This window comes from Nannospalax galili, unplaced genomic scaffold (assembly GCF_000622305.1).
Source record: "Nannospalax galili isolate Female #2095 unplaced genomic scaffold, S.galili_v1.0 scaffold1296, whole genome shotgun sequence".
NCBI classification, from domain to species: domain Eukaryota; kingdom Metazoa; phylum Chordata; class Mammalia; order Rodentia; family Spalacidae; genus Nannospalax; species Nannospalax galili.
The window spans coordinates 877,504-897,432 of NW_008338720.1; the positions used below are offsets into that span (position 1 = coordinate 877,504).

Here is a 19,929-nt window from a genome sequence, read left to right on the forward strand (position 1 = left end):
TTTAAAAAAAAAAAACTAAAAGCGAACCTACCATATGACCCGGTTATACCACTCCTTGGCATATACCCAAAGAACTCATCCTATTGCAGAGACACTTGTACATCCATGTTTGTTGCTGCTCTTTTCACAACAGCAAAGAGATGGAAGCAACCTAAGTGCCCCTCAACTGACGAGTGGATAATGAAAATGTGGTTCATTTATACAATGGAGTAAAGAAACATGAAATCATGAAATCTGCAGGTAAATGGATGGAACTATAAACTGTTATACTAAATGAAGTAACACAGACTCAAAGAAAAAAAAACAAAAAACAAAAAACGGTGTATGTTCTCCCTCATTTGTGGATCCTAGCACCAAATCCTTAGAAGTGAGTATGTATCCAGACATAACTACAGGAACCAGGATAGTGAAAAGGAACCAGGAGGGTAAAGGAAAAGAAAAATCTGAAAGAGAAGAACTGTAGGAAACAGGTATTAATAAGGGAGATATGGATAAAATTGTGGTTATTTTAAGGGGAGGGGGAAGGGAGGGTTATACAAGGAACCTTGGGGATAAAGGGAAAGAAGGAGCTCAAAAGAGTTGGGACCATAGAAAGGGTATTATTAAGGGAGGGAGAAATGGGAAAAATGGGGGCACTTTAAATGGGGAAACCATGGTGGAAGGGTTAGACAATGCGAGAGATAAATAGCACTTAGCTCATTTTTAAAAACTCAGAGGGAACCGTATTAACTGAAAAACCTACTTACAAACTATTCATACAACTAGCTCAAGGAACATAATACATGTCTAGGCAAGATTTATCTGAGAACGTTTCATCTTTGTCCAAGCTTTACCTACATAGCACGTGGTAATTTAAAGTACCAGACTGGTGGAACTAACCTTCTTGGATGGCTAACAGCCATACTTTGAGGCCTATACTAATTTGGTCACAGGGACATAAAGGACAGGTTTTGCTCCTTGCCCTCCTAGGTTGACTAAGTTCAAGGAGACTATGAGCATCTCTCAAAATGTCCTGTAACTGTGGTGCATCACCTGTCCTCTTGATCAAGCGGGCCACAGAGACCCCACCACATGGACTTGAACCAGTGTCCAGTCTGTAAAGAGGCAGGTCAACACAGAGGAAACATTTCCTCCATGCTTGTTCCAAGCGAAGCCAGCCACAGTCGAGCAGGACCTTCGACTTATCTTCACATAGATGGAACTGGTAAAAGAGAGGAGCCAGGGGCTCCTCCCAAGCCCATGTGACCCCTGAGGAACAGATCCTCAAACGACCTTAAGAGCAAAAATAAATTAGTTTATCTGGGCCAACTGTATGGTCTTAAACACCCAAAAGGGATCAATATAATTCTTTAAGAGTCCATATGTGTAGCTAAAGGCTACATAACAAGAAACAATGCCAGACAGAAGATTTCTTCCTTTGAGTTGTTGGCCAGAGTGGCCCAAGAGACTCCCAGACAATAACCCAGCACAGAACTGGTAAAATGAACAGCAGACCCCCAATCTGAGGGTGCCAACAACAAAGTGGACAGTAACAGGGATTACAGAGTATATGGGCTCCAGTGGGGGGGATATGGGAGGGCACCATTTGCCATTTGGGATGTTGGGATATAGATGAATAAAAATGTTTGGGATGTTCTTATGAAATACACACACAAAATAAAATCAACAGATTAAAAAAAAAAGAGTTATACTTGAGGAAGAATCATAAAAATTTTCTCCATTGAAATCTACCTGATGATTTTATATCCACGCTCGGGTGGATCTCAGAAAGTAACCAACTGTGACTAGTAACAATCAGATACATAGAGATTACAGACGCATGTGTAAACATCTAAGTGTTAGTAGCATTAAAAATGAGTTTTTCTGTATGAAACTGTATTTTAAAATGAAATGGAGAAGATCTTTTTTAAAGTTTAAAACCTCATTTAATTTTATGTCATAAGGTGGTTATATGGAGTACAATATTGTATAACTGTATTAATTCAACTGTAACCCTAAAAATTTACAGCCAATTTTGAAAGAGATGCATCTTTGCTCTGGAAATTGTTATTGAATATGTTAATGCTGTAATGAAATGCTTCTTCTAATCATGCGATTATTAAATAAATACTTTAAAAAAAAAACACTAAAAAGAAACCATTCAAAATGTATTTACGAAAAATGATGGAGTTCAGACAGCTAGACTTTACTGTCTTTTCTGTGTTTTAAAATAAAGTTTTCTAAATATATAGTACAAGCTGATTAGATCAATGATTACATTAAAAAAATTATTTAAACTCAAAAAAATAATTTAAGCCTAAATAAAGTCACACCTATTAATACCAAGCAAAAAACAAAGTTACAGCCAAATTTTATTTAATTAGAGTTTAATACATGGCTTAGTAGTAAACAATTGTATCACTTGGTTAATCATCATAGTTCTACAAGTATATATTCTTCACAAACCAAGTAATAGAACTATAAGCATCTCATTTAGCAATATTGTAGTTCTACAGTAAATGAGTACAGGGATAAGTCAGAGTACAGATTTTGGTTTTATAAAGTATGAGTCTTATAGTGCTGTTTAGTTTTTAAAGGTATGTATATGTATTATATTGACTAAAAAACATTTTTTTTAAAGGAAAAGGCCTAGCAGACTTGGGAAAGAAAGGATGGGTTAGAGATAAATGATCACATAGACTTTAAGAAATGTGTCAAAGAAAAAGCTATAATAAATTTACAAGCTAAGAGGAAAAGCTTACTAAGAAAAGAAGTGAGTGTAAAGAACATAAAAGTTGGCTGATCTCTCCAGTCATGTGTACAGTGGCTATGTCTACAGTGCCACATAGGCGTTTCCGCCCATTGAGAGGGCTTTAAGTCCAATTAGATAGCTAATTGATAGCTAGTAGACTGCCTGAAAGATAAAAGTGCTACTACTGCACCTATATAGTTTGTTGTGCCAGTCATTGTTGTGGTTATTAGACTTTGAAGCTAGGTTGGACCACTAACTGAGATTTTTCTCCCTTAGCAGCTTACAGAGAATCTTCTAGAACTATGAGACCCAGTCTTCAGGGAGGAGGCCTCCAGGTCAATTCCAGCTCCACTGCTCCAAGTCCTGTGTCTGAAGTTTGTCCTGTGTTCAGCAATGGGGTCTTACCTTCAGGTTCTGGGAGATAATCAAGGGCTGTGGCAATAGCCTGTTTCATTTTTGGAGTCTCTTGACCAACAACTCAAAGGAGGTTTCTCTCGTCTGGCACTGTGTTTCTTGTTATATAGCCTTCAAGTACACACATACACTCAGGTTCAAACATTGTATGTGTATTTTTCAGTAGGTTTTTGAGCTAATATATTTCCATCAGGTTTTTCATACCACCTAAACTTCATTTATCTCTAGTCTCTATCTCCCTTTCTAACATCCCTCCTCTTCCCCAGATAAAGTACCTCATTTTCCCCTTGATAATACCTATATAGTATTATCGCCTCTCTGTTGGCATCCTTCTTACCCTTTAGCCCCATGATACCTTGTATATCCTTTCCTATTCCTTTCCCAGTTAAACATCCACATTTCCCCCATTTCCCACTTGATAACATGTTTCCTACTATCCCACTCTCTTGGGCTCTTTCTTTCCCTTTAACGCCATGATTTCTCTCCATTTTCCTGGTTCCTGCAGTTACATCACAATATATATTCACATATAAGGGTTTGGTGCTAAGATCCAAAAATGTTTTTCTGAGTCTATGTTTCTTCACTTAGTATGAAATGCACAAAAATTCAGTGAAAAATAAAGGTAACTTCAAGGCAAAAAGAAGTCAGCTGATGACAAGATGGCTCAGCAGTTAAAAGTACATACTGCTATTTCAGAAAACTGAATTCTGTGTCTAGCATTCACATCCGGAAGCTTATAGCACCTTTAACTCCAGCTCTAGGGGGACCCAATGCACATACACACAGGCACATACTCATAATCGAAAATAAAAAAAAAATTAAAGATAGACAAAGTCATTGGTGTTATAGTAAACAGAGGACAAGTGGAAAGGATTAGATTTCTGTGGGACACCTTTTCCACTGATATTAATGGGCTGAAATACTGAACCATGAGATGTAGGTTAACTAGGAAGCCAGAGAGCAAATAAACAGATTAAGGTTTTAAAAAGCACATCAAAGGACTAAGTTATATTCAAAAGAGTAAAGAGTTAATGTAAAGGGAATATAAAAGCAAAGCTAGAAAGGTTTAAAAAATATACCTGATAAACTTTCTATTATTAAAAACTGACCTTACCCTTGTAATAAGTTAAATTATTAATTGCCTTACATTTTGGCAAGGTAAAAGCACACAAACCATATGATTTTCCATGTAGTAAGACTGTTTTCTACTTTCTATGACAGCAAATATTTAGACCCTGTATCACCACTCCTATTTTACCTTGATCTACTACTTTTTGTTTTGCTTCTTCTATTCTTTTTAATTCTTGTTGTTTTGTTTCCATGAATTGTTTTTCTTCCTTGACAGGATCATATTTTATTCCTACAAGAAACATAAAAAATAATCTCAACTAACTTAAATATACTGATTCCAAAATTTACTCTTAAAGATAATCAAATACGTCAAACAAAAATCTACTGAAATTTAAAAAAAAATCAATTTGCAGCAAAAAACTTGAGCCAACAAACCCCAAATTTAGATGCTAAAAATCACAAAATATTCACCAAAAGTATATGGAGCAAAAATAATTATAAAATATAAAGATTTTTTCCATCCCCCACAAAATAATTTAATTTATAATGTTTAAATTTTTACGTACTAGAAGACGGCACTATGAGTAAATAAATTTCTTCCAAAACAGCTTCAACTGGTTGAGTATAAAGATTTTTCCATGGAATAATAAGTTTCAGATTACCTACATAAAAATAATGACAAGAACTGTTCATTTAACCTACATTTCCCAATGCATTTTCCATAAAGAATTAGAAGAAATCTCTGAAAGAATCCTAAAACAAGCAATAATGTCGAGGGAAGCATACATTCCTATAACAGTGATTGTACTCCTGGACCATTAATTCAGAAATGGGTACTTTTTCATTAAACAAATATATCATGCAATATACTAAGTGGTGAAGACACAACAAAAAATAATACATATGTTTATAGAATAATAAGGAATGAAAAGTGCTATATGAAAGATATACAAGTAACCCCTTCATTGATTCCCAAAAGTATCCTGCTTAGTAAACTGTCTATCTCATATTACTGAAAATTACCTTGTCGTTTTTAAACAAGACAAAAGGCAAGTTCTAAAGAAAATAAGTGTATCTACTTTCCTTATACATATATACATACAAGTATAAATACATCATACATATACACATATATATTGCTATATTTTTTTACAATGTAATAATGAGATTATTCCACTATATCCAAATATGTAATCTTATTGTGCTATAAAAAATAAATGAGGTCAAACCTACTTGTATATAAAAAACCCATATACCATAGTTTTAAGTCTTTAAAATTAATCGTGTAAATTTCAGAAATATGCAAAAAAATTTTAAGATGTTGAGGAAAAATAATTGGTGACATTTTTCCCTTCTTACTGTTAAACTGCCTTTAAATTCAGGAAGGATGGGACTGAATTTAAATTTTAGTAATGCCAAATGAAATTTTTCTGTGGCATACAGTCTAATACCAACTATAAGGATAGTACACAAAATTGTGGAGAATGTCTTCACATAATTTATGCAAGCTTTGCAAGTATCTATTCCCCAGTAACACCAACACGGCTTCAATAACACTATACAAACCCTATTGCAGAAACTAACAAAAATATTTGTAACTCCCAACTAAATATACCATCATCATCATCTTCTATGACCAATATACAACATAAAATAAAAATCCTAACAGACAAAATTTTAATGAATATGTTAAAACCTTACATTTAATTAGTTTCTGTTTTAGCGATATACTTAAAGTATGTACAAACATGGGTAAAATAATCCAAAACAAGAAACAGCATAGCATTTTCAAGGAACCTAGAACAACTTCTTGCAGCACAAATAAATATTCATATTAACTTCTAGTCACAGTGCCTGGACATACCATTTCTTAACTATACAGAAAGCAATTACTGGTCAGAGAATATTTTTAAGTCACAATATTTTTAAGTTACACAGCTAAGTTTACCTAAACAAGAACACACACACTGTATTTTCAGTTAATCCTCAGAAACATTAATAAGATCACATTACAGAGATAACAAGTCAATTACTTTAGTTGCATGCCCATCAAGGATAATATTTCAATAATAAATATGGTTTACCTATATGACCAACTTTAACTTTGAATGGTACATCCAGTTCACTCTAAGAAGAAAAATGAATTTGTAAAGAATTAGTACATACAAACAACAATATAAATGATTACATTTTTTCTTCCTAAAATTACTTCAGAGTTTTTAATTACCTTGCACATTTTTTTACATTCAATATACATTTGAATTTAATTATTTAGTTGTATTATTCTCAAGTCAAAATTCATAGAGGCTTCCCTCTCTAAAGTAAATGGTGGCAGGCCAGGCATGGTGGTGCATGCCTTTAATCCCAGAATTTGGGAGGCAGAGGCAAGTGGATCCTGTTGAGCTCCAGGCCAGCTTGAGATCTAGTCTCAAAAAGACCCCCCCCCCAAAAAAAACCAAACAAACAAACAAAAAAAGCAAATGGTGGCAATTTAAATTAAGAACAAGTATACTAATTAAATGCCCTAGCAAAATTTTCATAGCCAAAACCTACCAAGGCATTTTCTTTAATTTCAAGATTCTTGAGGACCACAGCTCCTTAATAAAAAAAAAAAAAGAAAACATGACACAACTGTGTTTCATTTAATAATTTTAATATGCATCATTTAAAATCCCAAACTAGAGAAAAAAATCACAACCAATATATATAACAGAAACAGAATCTATTATTACTAGCTCACTTTCTTTGCAGTCTTAGAAAGTCTGAGATTAGGATTTCTTCCTGGCCACCAACAGGATTTAATCAAATCTAACACATCAGTTGCTTTAAATCTGCTGGTTAAATAAATTATAAAAGTGTTTCCAGGACTATTAACATATTTTCCATGTTTTCCAATACAGCTTCCTGGGTTTTCATTAAAATAAGGGACCTTATTTTGTTAATATTTCTAAATTCAAATATTCTGTAAAGAAATTGCCAAGCTATGAAAGGTTATAGGTATGGAACATATTTTTGGTAAAAGGAGTTAAAGGAAAAAGGAAATTCTTTTAGATGAGAAAGGATTTTGTATGATAAAATGAGACATTGTCTTAAAGGATTTTTCCAAAAAGGAGAAAGAAGCTGGGCCTGTAACCCTAGCACACCTGTCATCCCAGTACTTTGCAAGTCAAGTCAAGTCAGGAAGATCAGGAGTTCTAGGTCATCCTCATCTACATACTGTGTTGGGAGGCCAACCTGAGCTAAATAAGGCCATCTCAATAAGGAAAAAAAAAAAAAAAGCCAGTGAAATGGCTCAACAATGAAGGCATGTGACCGGAGATGGATCCCCAGAACCACAGTGGGAGGAGGAAAGAATGGGCTCCTCAAAGTTATTCTCTGATCTCCACAAGCACACTGTGATTCGTGTACACCTGCACTAACATATACAATAACAAGAAATAAAATAGAAATTAAAGAAAAAAGGAAACGGAAAGGTGAGGACAAAATGGCACACGAAGATTTATGAGAATGAGAACTTAAGGAAAGGTGGCGTGGGTGTGACTAAGCCTCCTGTAATTAAAATGTTACTGAATTAAATATACTGTATAAAACAAAAACCTAACCTCTTATACAGTAAGGTTTTGCATTTACAAAAATAAAGCTTGCTTAAAAAGGACTTTGTGTTTTATCTATTAAATGGGCCATTTAAAACCCACCAATTAAATTTTATCCAAATGCCCTGACATAAAAATACAAATAAGTGTTTTTAATGATAGAAAAAAAAATCAATCTACTTCGAATTTTTATTGTTTTTGTTTTTTTCTTCAGTGATGATAATTGAACCTGGGGCCTCATGCATGCTATGCAAATGTTCAACTACCCAGCAATAATCCCAGTCTAAAGTCAATGACTTCTCATTTAGGAGACAACCATCAACTTTTACTGCATCCCTAAAGTTCCATGGAAGAAAACTACAGAAAAAAAAATTTTACATCCCACGGCATAAGGACTCTAATTTCTGAAATATCCAAAATAATTTAGTTCACCTTTGAGAAGACTATGGTCAATGGAATCAAAGAAATAAATAAAATGCATATTTGATGCATGTAAAATAAAGAAGCTCCATACATATTACATACAATCATAAAATATTCAGTGACTTATCTACTTACTACTATGTTAATTTAAAAATACATCAGAAACATTAAAGCTTTAATTTGATAAAGTCAGTAAACAACTGCCCCACATTTATGTTTATTAGAAACTGACAAAACCTGTACAAAAAGTATCACAAATTAATTTGCTTATCACTTTGAAGCAGTAATCTTGAGACATTATCACCTAGGAGTCCCTCTGCCTCTGTCACAGCCCTGTCCTCTTCTACCTTGTGACCTCCATTTCTTCCTATAACAGTTTACATTTTCTTAGATTTCACCTTTTAACATCATAAGTAGTGCATCTAAAGACAAGCTGTCTGGTAGAATTAAACACCAAATGTTATTTCTCAAATACAGTGTTTCAGGCTGGAGAGACGGCTCAACGGTTAAGAGCACTGGCTGTTCTTGCAAAAGACCCAAGTTCAAATCCCAACATCCACATGGTGGCAAACAATGTCCGTAACTCCAGTTCCAGGGGATCTAACACCCTTCTGTCCTCCGCAGGCACTGCACGACATGGGTGCACTTACATGACATGGGTGCACTTACACGACATGGGTGCACTTACACGACATGGGTGCATGGCATGGGTGCACTTACATACATGCAGGCAATACAGTCATACACATAAAATAAAAATAAATTTAAAAAATCAAATGCAGTGTTTCCAATTGTATAGGTATTTTATTCTTCAGGGTCATTTTCACAGTTTTAAGGTTTATAGTCATACTGACATTCAGACCTGTGATTGTTCTGTGGACTTGTATTCCATTCTTCAACCCAGTGGTTACAGCGTCATGACTCAATTCATTACAGATCTCGTGAGCTTCATCCTAGTGGCACCATCTCCTTACTGGTCTGATTATACAAAGAATCCAACAATCAATGACTAACCAACTAGGAGCATGAATGGCCTGAAATGCCTTCTCCAGAAAAATACAAATTTTAATACTAATTTTCTATGTTTTCTCATTGGGTTAAAGTCTGCCACTCATGAGTCTCTTCTTTGCCTTAGTGTGGGAAAAATTTTATTGGAAACAACTAAGGTGTTCCTGCTAAATTACATAGTAACCATGGAATCTATTGTAATGGACAGTATGTCTGTAAAACTTGGCCTACTGTACAAATTTTTTCATTGTGCTTACAATCTTTAATCCTCTACACTGGTGGTTGAGTTAACAAAAGGCACTTTAAAACTTATTTTAATTGTCAAAATAAACTAAAGCTTTTGGCTTCTTTAGCAGAAGATAGTCCTATTAGTCCTTCTAAATCTAAGACCTATCCTGTTTGAAAAATATCAATTTGCCTCCTTATAAAATAATTGCCAGGAGTTCTATAAAAATAGGCAAGTGGGGTTGGAGAGAAAGCTCAGTGGATAAAATGCTTGCCATGCAAGGATACGGACCGGTTTGGTACCCTAGAACCCACTTAAAACCAGTCAGACATGGCAGTCACCTGTAATCCCAGTAACTAGGAAGCAGAGAAAAAGATTCACCAGGGCAAGCTGACTAGCTAGACTAGCTGGAATGGAGCTCCAAGTTCATTTTGAGACCCTGGTTCAGTTAATAAAGTGGAGAGCAAATGATGACACCTCACATGAACCTCAGGCTTCCAAGCACACCCACATACACTGCGTACCCACACATGGGAACATCTATACACATATGCACATACACTACACACATTCAAAAATAGGCAAAGAACTGTATAAGCTATCTTTGCTACAGAAAAACATTGTACAATATCATTAGGGACTTTTACAAATCAAAGTTGATTAAAAAGTTTATCAGCTGGGTATGGCAGCGCATGCCTTTAGTTCCAGCACTCAGGAGGCAGGGGCAGGTGGATCTCTGTGAGATGAAGGCCAGCCTGCTCTACATAGCAAGTTTTAGGCCAGCTGGGTTACAGGGGACCCTGTTGCAAACAAAACAAAACAAAACAATAAAACTAAACAAAAAATTTGCACATTGGGGGCTGGAGAAACGGGTGAGTGGGTAAGAGCACTGGCTGCTCTCGTAGAAGATGAGAGTTCCATTCCCAGCATCCACCTGGCAGCTAACAACTATCTGTAGCTCCAGTTCCAGGGACATCTAATGCTCTCTTCTGATTTTCGCAGGCACTGTACAACACAGGTGCACTTACATACATGCAGGCAATACACTCATAAACAAATAAAAATAATACATAATTTTTTATTAAAAAAAGAACCTGTTAGGTATTTTCCACAAACTTCTGTAGATAAACACTTGGATTTTTGGTCTTTTTGAGACAGGGTCTTTCTATAGCCCCAGCTGGCCTGGAACTCACTATGTAGACCAGGCTGGCCTTGAATTCACAGAGATCCACCTGCCTCTCCATCCCAAGTACTGGGATTAAAGGCATGCACCCACCATACCTGGCCAAATCTTGGATTTTGTATTTCTCACCTCGAACTTGTGCCAACTCCTGAGAACATATCCACACAGATTTCAAACAAGCTGGTTGATAACTGCAACTACAGTAATAGTTACACTCTCATGTTTTATAACTTATTTCTTAAATCCTTTTATATTTAGGTATTTTTAATTGAGATAATTAGAATTTGCTCTGATATATTTCCTTAAATAATAGGAATAATACCAATTTTGGTTTCAGTGAAACTACAAATGAGGATGTTACATTCTCTCATCAATCCTGTTTTTGTTGCTGGGTGTGGTGGTACATGCCTTTAATCCCAGCATTCGGGAGGCAGAGACGGGGGATCTCTGTGAGCTGGAGACCAGTTTAGTCTACATTGAGAGTTCAAGGCCAGCCAGGAAGATACGGGGAGACACTGTCTCAAAAGAAAGAGAATCATGTTTTCATTGTGACTCATGTCTTACCCTCCTCCTACTTTACTTGAATGAAATCTTCCAAGTTTAAAAAGACTCCAATTTTTCACTACCTTCACAAAAGGATTGTCATATTCAGTGTAACTTGAATTTTTTAAAAGTCCAGTTTTTCAGATTGACAGATTTCAAATCTTTCAAAAGGAATTCAATTTGTGGGTGGGGATCTCTAAAAACAAACTCCTACAGTCAAAAACAACAATTTCTTCCTACTTAAAAAAAAAAAAAAAAAAAAAAAATGTGAAACACAAAAACAGATTTGACTACATGCTTCCAATACTTGCAGAGCATTGGTTATTAAAGGTTGCTGCTCTCCGACTGATACACCAAAGGGGCTTTCAAAACTCTACCATGGAGACTATGCTCTATTCCTGGAGGTTCTTCATGTAATTGCTGATTCTGGTTACAGTATGTATGAGTGCCCATATCCTTATACACTAATGCAGAGGCCAGAGCAGGATTCCCAGCAGGTGGATCTCTGTGAGTTCAAGGCCAGCCTGGTCTACATAGTGAATTCCAGGACAGATGGGGCTACAGGAGACCCTGTGTCAAAAAGACCCCCCCCAAAAAGTGAAGAATATTAACTTGGTATAACTAACTGGATTATTATGTTGCTTTTGCTATTAAAATATCACAATACAATAAATTAACAACTCTGGGAAGCACTGTATCATACTTAAATTTCAGCCCACTTAGAGTGACTATATCAACTCTTGTTAGGATTTTGGGTTTATTCTTTTTATCAAAATTATACAAAAACAATCAGTATCCAATGGCAATAGCATTCATGAATCAAAATTGGCCAAATAAAAACTAGCCTCTTACACCAAGAGACTATATCTTTTATGAGCCATGTTTCCCAACTAAATGAGTCTTCAGGGTGGACATAGTACACTTAATCAGGGTGAAAAAAACAAGCTAAACACTCATATTTTCCCAATGAGTATTTAGACAGGGAATATTAAAAATGATTTCTACTGAGGTTCCTTTTCCCTTTCTGATTGCAAAATAAGAAATAAGATTTTTTTATGCTTACAGAATCCATGTGATCCTGATTGCCCACAAGTCTGGCCTCTTGTTACTACTCTTGTCTTTATAATACTTGGTATATGAGGAAATGTCAATTTTACTGGGGAAAAAAACTTAAAACGATTCTGTATTGGTATCTGATGTTTTTCTCTATGTGTCTATACAGTTATTTCTCCAAACTGGATTCTGGTAAAATATAAAAATAATGTGACAGATGAAATTATTAGTCAGGGTATCCCTGTCCTCGCCTGTCCTAGAACTTGCTGTGTATAACAGGCTAGCCTCGATCTCACAGAGATCCGCCTGCTTCTGTAACCTGAGTGCTGGGATTAAAGACGTTAATGCATCTCTCAATTCTCATCAATGAACCTCCCTCACTAAAAACTAAAATTAATACAATAATTATTTCAAATACTTCAAACATAAAATATTTTAATATATAAATCACAGTAACACATGGGGAAAAACATGTAGTCAGTCTAATTAAAAGAGCATGATTTTTGACTGGTTAAAATGCCTGCTTTTTGTTAGGTCATATTATGTTCTTGATTACTTTAAGCATACTATCCCTATTATATGTCCATGTAAATATGTCAGATACAAAGGATGAAAAAAAAATCAGACTCAGCTCATAATTCCTAATAATGTTACTATGACCCAGGGGCTTCTTCAATTATGGTTTTAACAAGTATTTCCCTCTCCTGAAAATGCTTTCCTGCCTACTCAACCTCATCTTTATCAAATCCTGGAAATGAGTCTTCCTATTGCTGTGGGACATAAAACAACATCTGGCCTTCATGCTTGGCTAACAGGTAGAACTATGAACTGAAGTCCCTCCAAAAAAAGCAACACCTATACTAAAGATTCTGCAAGGCTGATTGACTGATCATAACTTAGGATTGTGAAGAGTTAGAATAGTATAGGCCAGAGTCAAATTATCTTGAGCTATCTTAGCCCTCTGAATACCCATTCACTGCCCACCTGTGTCTGACCTAACACTCCTTTCAACTATCAGTTGAAAACTTTGGAATGGGGTTTATGGACCACTAGTTTCCACCAGCCCCCAAACTAAGCATGTCATCAGATAAAATCTGAAGTCTGTAACAGAGGGTATACCTCCCTTGGAGTCCCCCTCCCACTCTCAGGAGTTTTCCTTACTTTCCCTTAATCTACATTTGCTTTGCTTTAAAAAAAAAAAAATCTGTATCAGAGTTTCCCCCACTGAGTACATAACCCCCATCAATGTATTGGGGAAATGCCTTAATTTCTTTCTTTTATTCTGGGATGATAACAGTTCATGTGAGCATGTCCAAACAAACTTCAACCTTCAACTTGTAGCACATACATTATACAGAAAATAGACGGAAAGCTAAAGGCTTTTGTATAAAGCTTCTACAATGAAAACATGGAAGAACATCTTTTTAACTTTAGGTTAGGAGAAGATTTTTATTAATAAAACACCAAAACCATGATTCACTGAAGACATTTGGTAAATCACCAAAATTCAAAGTGTCTGCTCTGTAAATAGAAGACTGAGAGAAAATATTTCCAATCACTTCTTTAACAAACGACTTGTATCCACAATATAAAGAACATTAAGTAAAGAAACAAAAACTTTGGAAGAGTTTGACAGTCCTCAAAAGCTTAAGCAGTGTCACCACATGTCTCGGGAATGCCACTTCTACATAAATACCAATGAGAACTTAAAACAGGACTATTTAAAAAAAAAAAAAACTTGTTCATGAATGCTCATAGTGGCATTAGCTATAATATGCAAAAGTTGGAAATAATGTCCACCAACTAATGAGTTGATATAAAATATGATGCATCCATACAACAGTTCATCCATCCTTCAATATAGAGATAAATTAAATCATAAAGCCACAAACAAAAGGATGCATATTGTATGACTCCTAAATGTCGAGTCAGAAAACACATAGACAGAAAGGTCTAATGACTGCCAAGCATGGGGTAGACATGAATGAGAGAGAAGATAAGAGTGCTAACGAACATGAGGTCTTTTGAGTGGTAGGTGTCTAAATGTGCTGTTTTGGAGTTAGTGGTGATGGCTGTAGTTTTGTTACTATAAAACAACAACAACAATACTGAGTTGTACATTTTCAAGGGTAGAATTTGATGTGTAAATTAAAGCCCAATGGAAAAGAAAGACCAAGCAATCCAATTTAAAGCCAAAAAAAAAAAAAAAAAAAAAAAACTGGCCATTTCACTGACAAAAAAAAACAAGAAAGAATATGAAAAGATACCCAACATCACTAATAACAAGGGAAGTGCAAATTAAAACCAAAATACTTTACCATTACATACCTATTGGACTGTCTTAAAAAATACTTTTTTCAGAGTGGGGGAGATGACTCAGCAAGGTAAGCTTGCCGCACAAAAGTGAGGACTCAAGTTCAGATCCCCAGAACCTTACACAAATGCTGGGTTGGCCTGAAAGCCCACCAGTAATTTGAGCATTCAAAGGCTGCCATGGAGTAAAATGGGTGGCAAGACTAGCAGTAATAGTGAGCTCCAAGTTCAACTGAAAGACTATGCATCAATGGAAGACGCCTAAGGTCTGCTGCCTCAGGTCTGCATACACACACAGAGAGACACACACACACACAGACACACACATGCACACACACACAGAGACACACACGCGCACGCAAATACCCATACGTACATACGACGTACACAAACACTTGAAAAATGTCAAATGCTCATGATGGTATAGTGTCATTAAATCCTGATGCAGCATTGGTGAAGGTACAAAATGACATAGCCACTTCAAAAAGCAGTGTCACGCTGTATTAGCTGAGGGTTTGTTTGTTACTATGATGAAATACTTGAGAATGGGTACTTACAGACAAAGAAGTATAGAGGCTGAAAATTGAAACAGCATAATGGCAGCTGGAGGATATCCCCACCACCCCCATACACACACTCCCTATTACCTCATGGGAGACAGCACATGTGAGCCTTTAGGGGACACATTTGTTAGGAAGCCACTCAGGAATCTACAACCCATACAATTCCATTTACAACACTCTGGAAACTAGAGGTTGTCAGGTGAAATGGGATCAACAACAAAGAACCAGCAGAAGGAATCCTGCAGACATGGACTCCTCTGTGTCCTTACTGTGCCTACATGCCCCTCAGCATTCCTTAAAACAGAACTATACACACAGGAGTGGATTTTACTTTATGTGAACTTTAAATAAATTCATCAATAAATCACACTCTACCCAAGGTGGCGGACCTTGAATGTAGAAGCAACTTTTCACTACAAATCCAAATATAGTTCAGCCAGTTCGAAGGCTTCTTTCTGAGGTATACAGGGGCAAGATATAGTATTTTCACTTTGCAACTGAGAAGCAGCACAGGTTAATATTTACTCAATTAATCCTAACTTTGGCTTGGGACCTACGCTTCAAAAAGGACTCTAATAGCTAATAGATGCATAAAATAAACAAGAGCATGATACAGAAGCACTAAAAATTAAACACTAAATAACACTCAAGAAGGTAAAGAACTGCAGTTAGGGGATACAAAGTAGAGATCCAGTCCTTCGCCATCACCGCAGCCCCGCATGCCCATTTAGTTTTTGCTCATCTGTTTTTTGCCATTTTCTTTTCTCTGCCCCCTACCCCTTTTTAAACTCATCTATTGGGACCCACAAAACTCCAAAGCCTTGCGACACGGAACACATCCCTCTTTGGTCGGGCCACGCTACGGCCTGAACACACAAGCGACTCTTTCGGAGTGACACGAGCGGCGGTTTCCTTTTCCTTATCACCCGAACCCAGGCAGGCAGCCCGAAGCGAGGTTCCGGAGCAGCGAAGAGCAGCGACACGTGAGGCTCCGGACGGAAGCGGAGGGCGACTCCGGCTCAGCGCCTGGCCTTCCCCAGCGAGCTCCCGTGAGCTCCCGAGAGCCTTCGTCACAACCGGGGGACAGGGACAGGGCGAGACCCCGGCGGAGGCAGCGGGGGCCACAGGTCACGGCCGGCTCGCGAAGGGCTGCTCTGCTGCGCCTCCTCCGCCGCCCGGCTTTACGTAACTTGAAGGGCGAGGCGGACAGCTGCAGGTGGCTGCGCCGGGCTGGCCCGGAGCCCCGGGAAGCCACGGCCACACGGCGGGCGGCGGCCTCGTTACCTTGCCAGATGCCCAGAGACAGCTGGGATGTGTCCAGGTTCACCACGTAGTCCCCCAGGAAGCGGTTTAGGACGTCCACGACCACCGACTCGAAGACCATCTCCGTCGGCAGCGGAGGGCGCCGTGGCAGTCCCTCGTGCTCCGCCTCCTTCGACCAGCCTCGGTTCGCCGGCTCCCGACCACGTCCGGCTGTGCCGCCGCAGCCGCTGACCCGGCGCGCAGCCCCACCGCGAACCCGGCCGGGCAAAGGCTGCCCACGCACCGCGCGTGCGCAGCCCGTACAGCGCGTGAGGGCGGGGTCGGCACCTGCTCCAGACACCGCCCCGAGAAGGAGGGAGGGCGACGGTACGGCCTCCAGCCCGCATGGACGCGCTGTGGGCTGAGAGCCGCGCTAACCCCGCCGGCCCCGCCTCCCGCTCGTCGCTTAGCAACAGGAACTTCAAGCGCTGCGAGATTTTGCTGGCCCCGCCCGGATTAGTACCTGCGGCGGGCGAGGGGCGTGGCGCTAACCGCTGGATGGGAACGCCCCTTCCCTACCGGGGAGACCACAGAGGGGCTGTCACCTGCGGGATCTGCCCCTGGCCGGGACGCGCCTCTGGCCTGGAGCAGCCTTGACCTCCCCAGCTGCGAATCTGAGATGAGGGGAGTGGTGGAGAGGAATTCCAAGCCCTTTTCCCGCGACTGCTATTGACGCCTTTTTTGGTCATTTAGAGACCAAGTCTGGCAACAGCAGAGAACTGCCTGAGACTAGACTCCCACCCTCGAGGCTTCAGAGTAGCTGGCCTAAAATAAGTAGACCACCCTGACCTCCACCCTTTAAGGCTTAGACAGAATTAGCCCCCAAACCCGAAGTCACAAACAGAGATTTGGAGAACTGAGCTTAATCGGCTAAGGACTTTCGAGGCAGGGCTGCACTTTGAACTTTTCTATTTGCATAGCAAATGAACCCTATATCATTAACTACATTTTGTGCATAGTCGCCAAGTTTTTCAAATTTAAAAGTTTAAGCTTGGCCTTTATAAGAATAAAGAATAATGCCTAGCAAAAATAGTGTAAATTTTTGTCAGATTTAAAAGACTTTATTAGTATATATTAATTGTACAAGATAAGGGGTTTTATTACAGCATTTTCATATATCATATAGTATCCCCCCTTATCCTGTTTTGTCCCTCCTACTGATCCTCTTCCTCTGCCCAAACAGACCCCCTTCTATTTTCTTGATCTTTTAGATTCTGAAAAAAGTATGACTTTTTATTTCACATAATCTTAATTACAAAATCATGTAATTTTGTATTTGAAGGATCTTCTTGGAGTCTCCAAGTCAACCTCTTGGTCTTAGAGATAATGAAGCTGAGATGTTAGGAACTTTTCCCAAAGTCACAATGAAATGACTCACTCCACAACTCCACCTACTTCTCTTGATGATGTTAGAAATGTACGTCAGATAATGTACCTATAGAGGCTGAAATCCCTAGAAAAGGATAAACCCCACACTTCGAGGCATTTTGCTCTTACACTAATACTAAAAATGTACACAGTAGCTAAAAATTCCACTACTATATCTAATGCCATAAATTAGAAGCTATAAAACTTTTAGCACTCAAAAAGTTAAGTACCTTGAAAAACTTCATTTTCTACAATCCAGGAAAATCCTGTGGAATTGGGGAAGGAGGATGCTGCTTTAAAAGAAAATTAGAAGTGTATATAAATTGCTAACTAGCAATGAAAAAAATTACTAAACAAGGACTAGACATAAACAAGATGTGTTCTGTACTGAATCTTTTTTCTAATGTAGATCATGAACACATTTCCTAATTAGTGCAACATACTCTTTTGCATTCAGTCATTGTATTGCTTAATCCATCTAGGGAAATTTGTAAGCAAAAATATATTAATGCCAGCATATGGGGAAAAAAGGCACATGCATTAAATCAAGTTTCTGCTAGGCCTTGTGAAAAAAGCTCCTAGACTACCAAAATAATTTTTCTTGACCTTTCAAATCTGGGACTATGTCAGTATGAGGTGTCCTTTCTCCATATTACAATTAAAATACTAAATTTTGATAGCTCGACCAAATAAAAAAAAGGGGGGAACATTCAATTGACCCCAAACTGCAGTATCTTCCAATTCACAATAAATCGCTTAACTTTTGTGGCTATAACTTTCCATCTCTGTAGTTGGTACATGCTGACAGTAGCCTGAACTTTGTTTAATTTTTCCACAGACAAGGAAGTGTGTTCATTATGCTACTTGACCTTATCAGTCCCCATTCAAGGTCACTATCGTGGGGCTGGAGAGATGGCTCAGAGGTTAAGATCCGGGTTCAATTCCCAGCACCCGTGTGACAGCTAACAACTGTTTATAACTCCAGTTCCAGGGCAATTCAACGCCCTCTTCTGACCTGCATGGTATTGCACAACAGGGGTACACTTACATAAATGCAGGCAATGCACTCATACACATAAATTAAAAATAATTAATTTTTAAAAATATATTTAAGGTTACTATTGTAGTAACAGGCCAGACAGATTATAAAGCCATTGACAAGGAATGTCTTCATTGTACTCACCATTTAAGGTCACTATTGTAGTGACTGGGCAGACAGATTATAAAGCCATTGAAGTCAATCACATTCTCAAAACATGTCCCAGAAGATGAGCATTTTACAGTATGTTTACTGACCTAGCCTCATAGACTCCTGCTTGCATCTCAGACCCATTGAAAAAATGTAAAAAAAAAAGTTACTTTGCCTGATATGTTCCAATCTTTAAAAGGAAAGAAAAGAAATTTTGTTTGAAAAACAGAGGAGAGATGTGTTTAAGAGCCTTACAGACAATATTGGTGGAAAAGGAAATGGACACATCTTTCTAAAAGGCAGTTTGTAAACAACAAACTGATATATGTATATGTGTATGCATATGTTAATGTATACTTAGTATGCATATATGTGTATGACTTTTGACTCAGCAATTCTTCCAGAGATTTAAGGTAAGAAAATAATTACAAAACTCCCAAAAGCTATCCTTATAAGAACATTCATTAAACCTTTGCTTATAGTAGTAACCTAAATATCCACTATTAGGGAAGCTAGCTAAATAAACACACATATACAATAGGTTAACAATGCCAGTATTAAAGTGATAAAATCTGTAATATGAATGTCAATGACTTGTGAGAAGGTGCAGAGTATGAATTGCCAGCATATTTTAATTATAGAGAAAATGTAAACGTCTAGAAATAAACTAACCAAATGTTAGCAGTAATTATCTCTAGTTGATGGGACTTTTGAAAATGTGTTTTATTCCTCTGTTTTTTTAAAGTTAAATAGTTTTACAGTAAAGATGAATATGTTCTTATAAACTGCAAAGAGGAATTTGTCTGAAATGTTATATAGTATATTATTTCATAACTCTTTAGGAAAACTATATATGTAAATGGATGAATTAGTCTCTCTAGAACTAGAGCCAACTGAAATTTATAAGCATAGTCCAAACCTCATGGGAGAATTGATATGAAGATGGGTT

The 19,929-nt window shown here is 37.7% G+C and overlaps 1 protein-coding gene across 3 annotated transcripts in view; it reads right to left on the reverse strand.

Moving 5' to 3' along the window:
- The window catches only part of Vps13a (vacuolar protein sorting 13 homolog A), a 242,970-nt gene extending 226,327 nt beyond the window's left edge, over nucleotides 1–16,643 (reverse strand). For all 3 annotated transcript variants that reach the window (XM_008833348.3, XM_008833350.3, XM_017798222.2), the window contains exons 1-5: nucleotides 16,406–16,643; nucleotides 6,770–6,813; nucleotides 6,301–6,343; nucleotides 4,783–4,878; nucleotides 4,404–4,505 (exon numbers count right to left, since the gene is read on the reverse strand). In XM_008833348.3, coding sequence (XP_008831570.1) covers nucleotides 4,404–4,505; nucleotides 4,783–4,878; nucleotides 6,301–6,343; nucleotides 6,770–6,813; nucleotides 16,406–16,505 — 385 coding nt within the window. In that variant the 5' untranslated portion in view covers nucleotides 16,506–16,643. The remainder of the gene's footprint in view (nucleotides 1–4,403; nucleotides 4,506–4,782; nucleotides 4,879–6,300; nucleotides 6,344–6,769; nucleotides 6,814–16,405) is intronic.
- Between the last annotated feature and the right edge of the window lie 3,286 nt (nucleotides 16,644–19,929).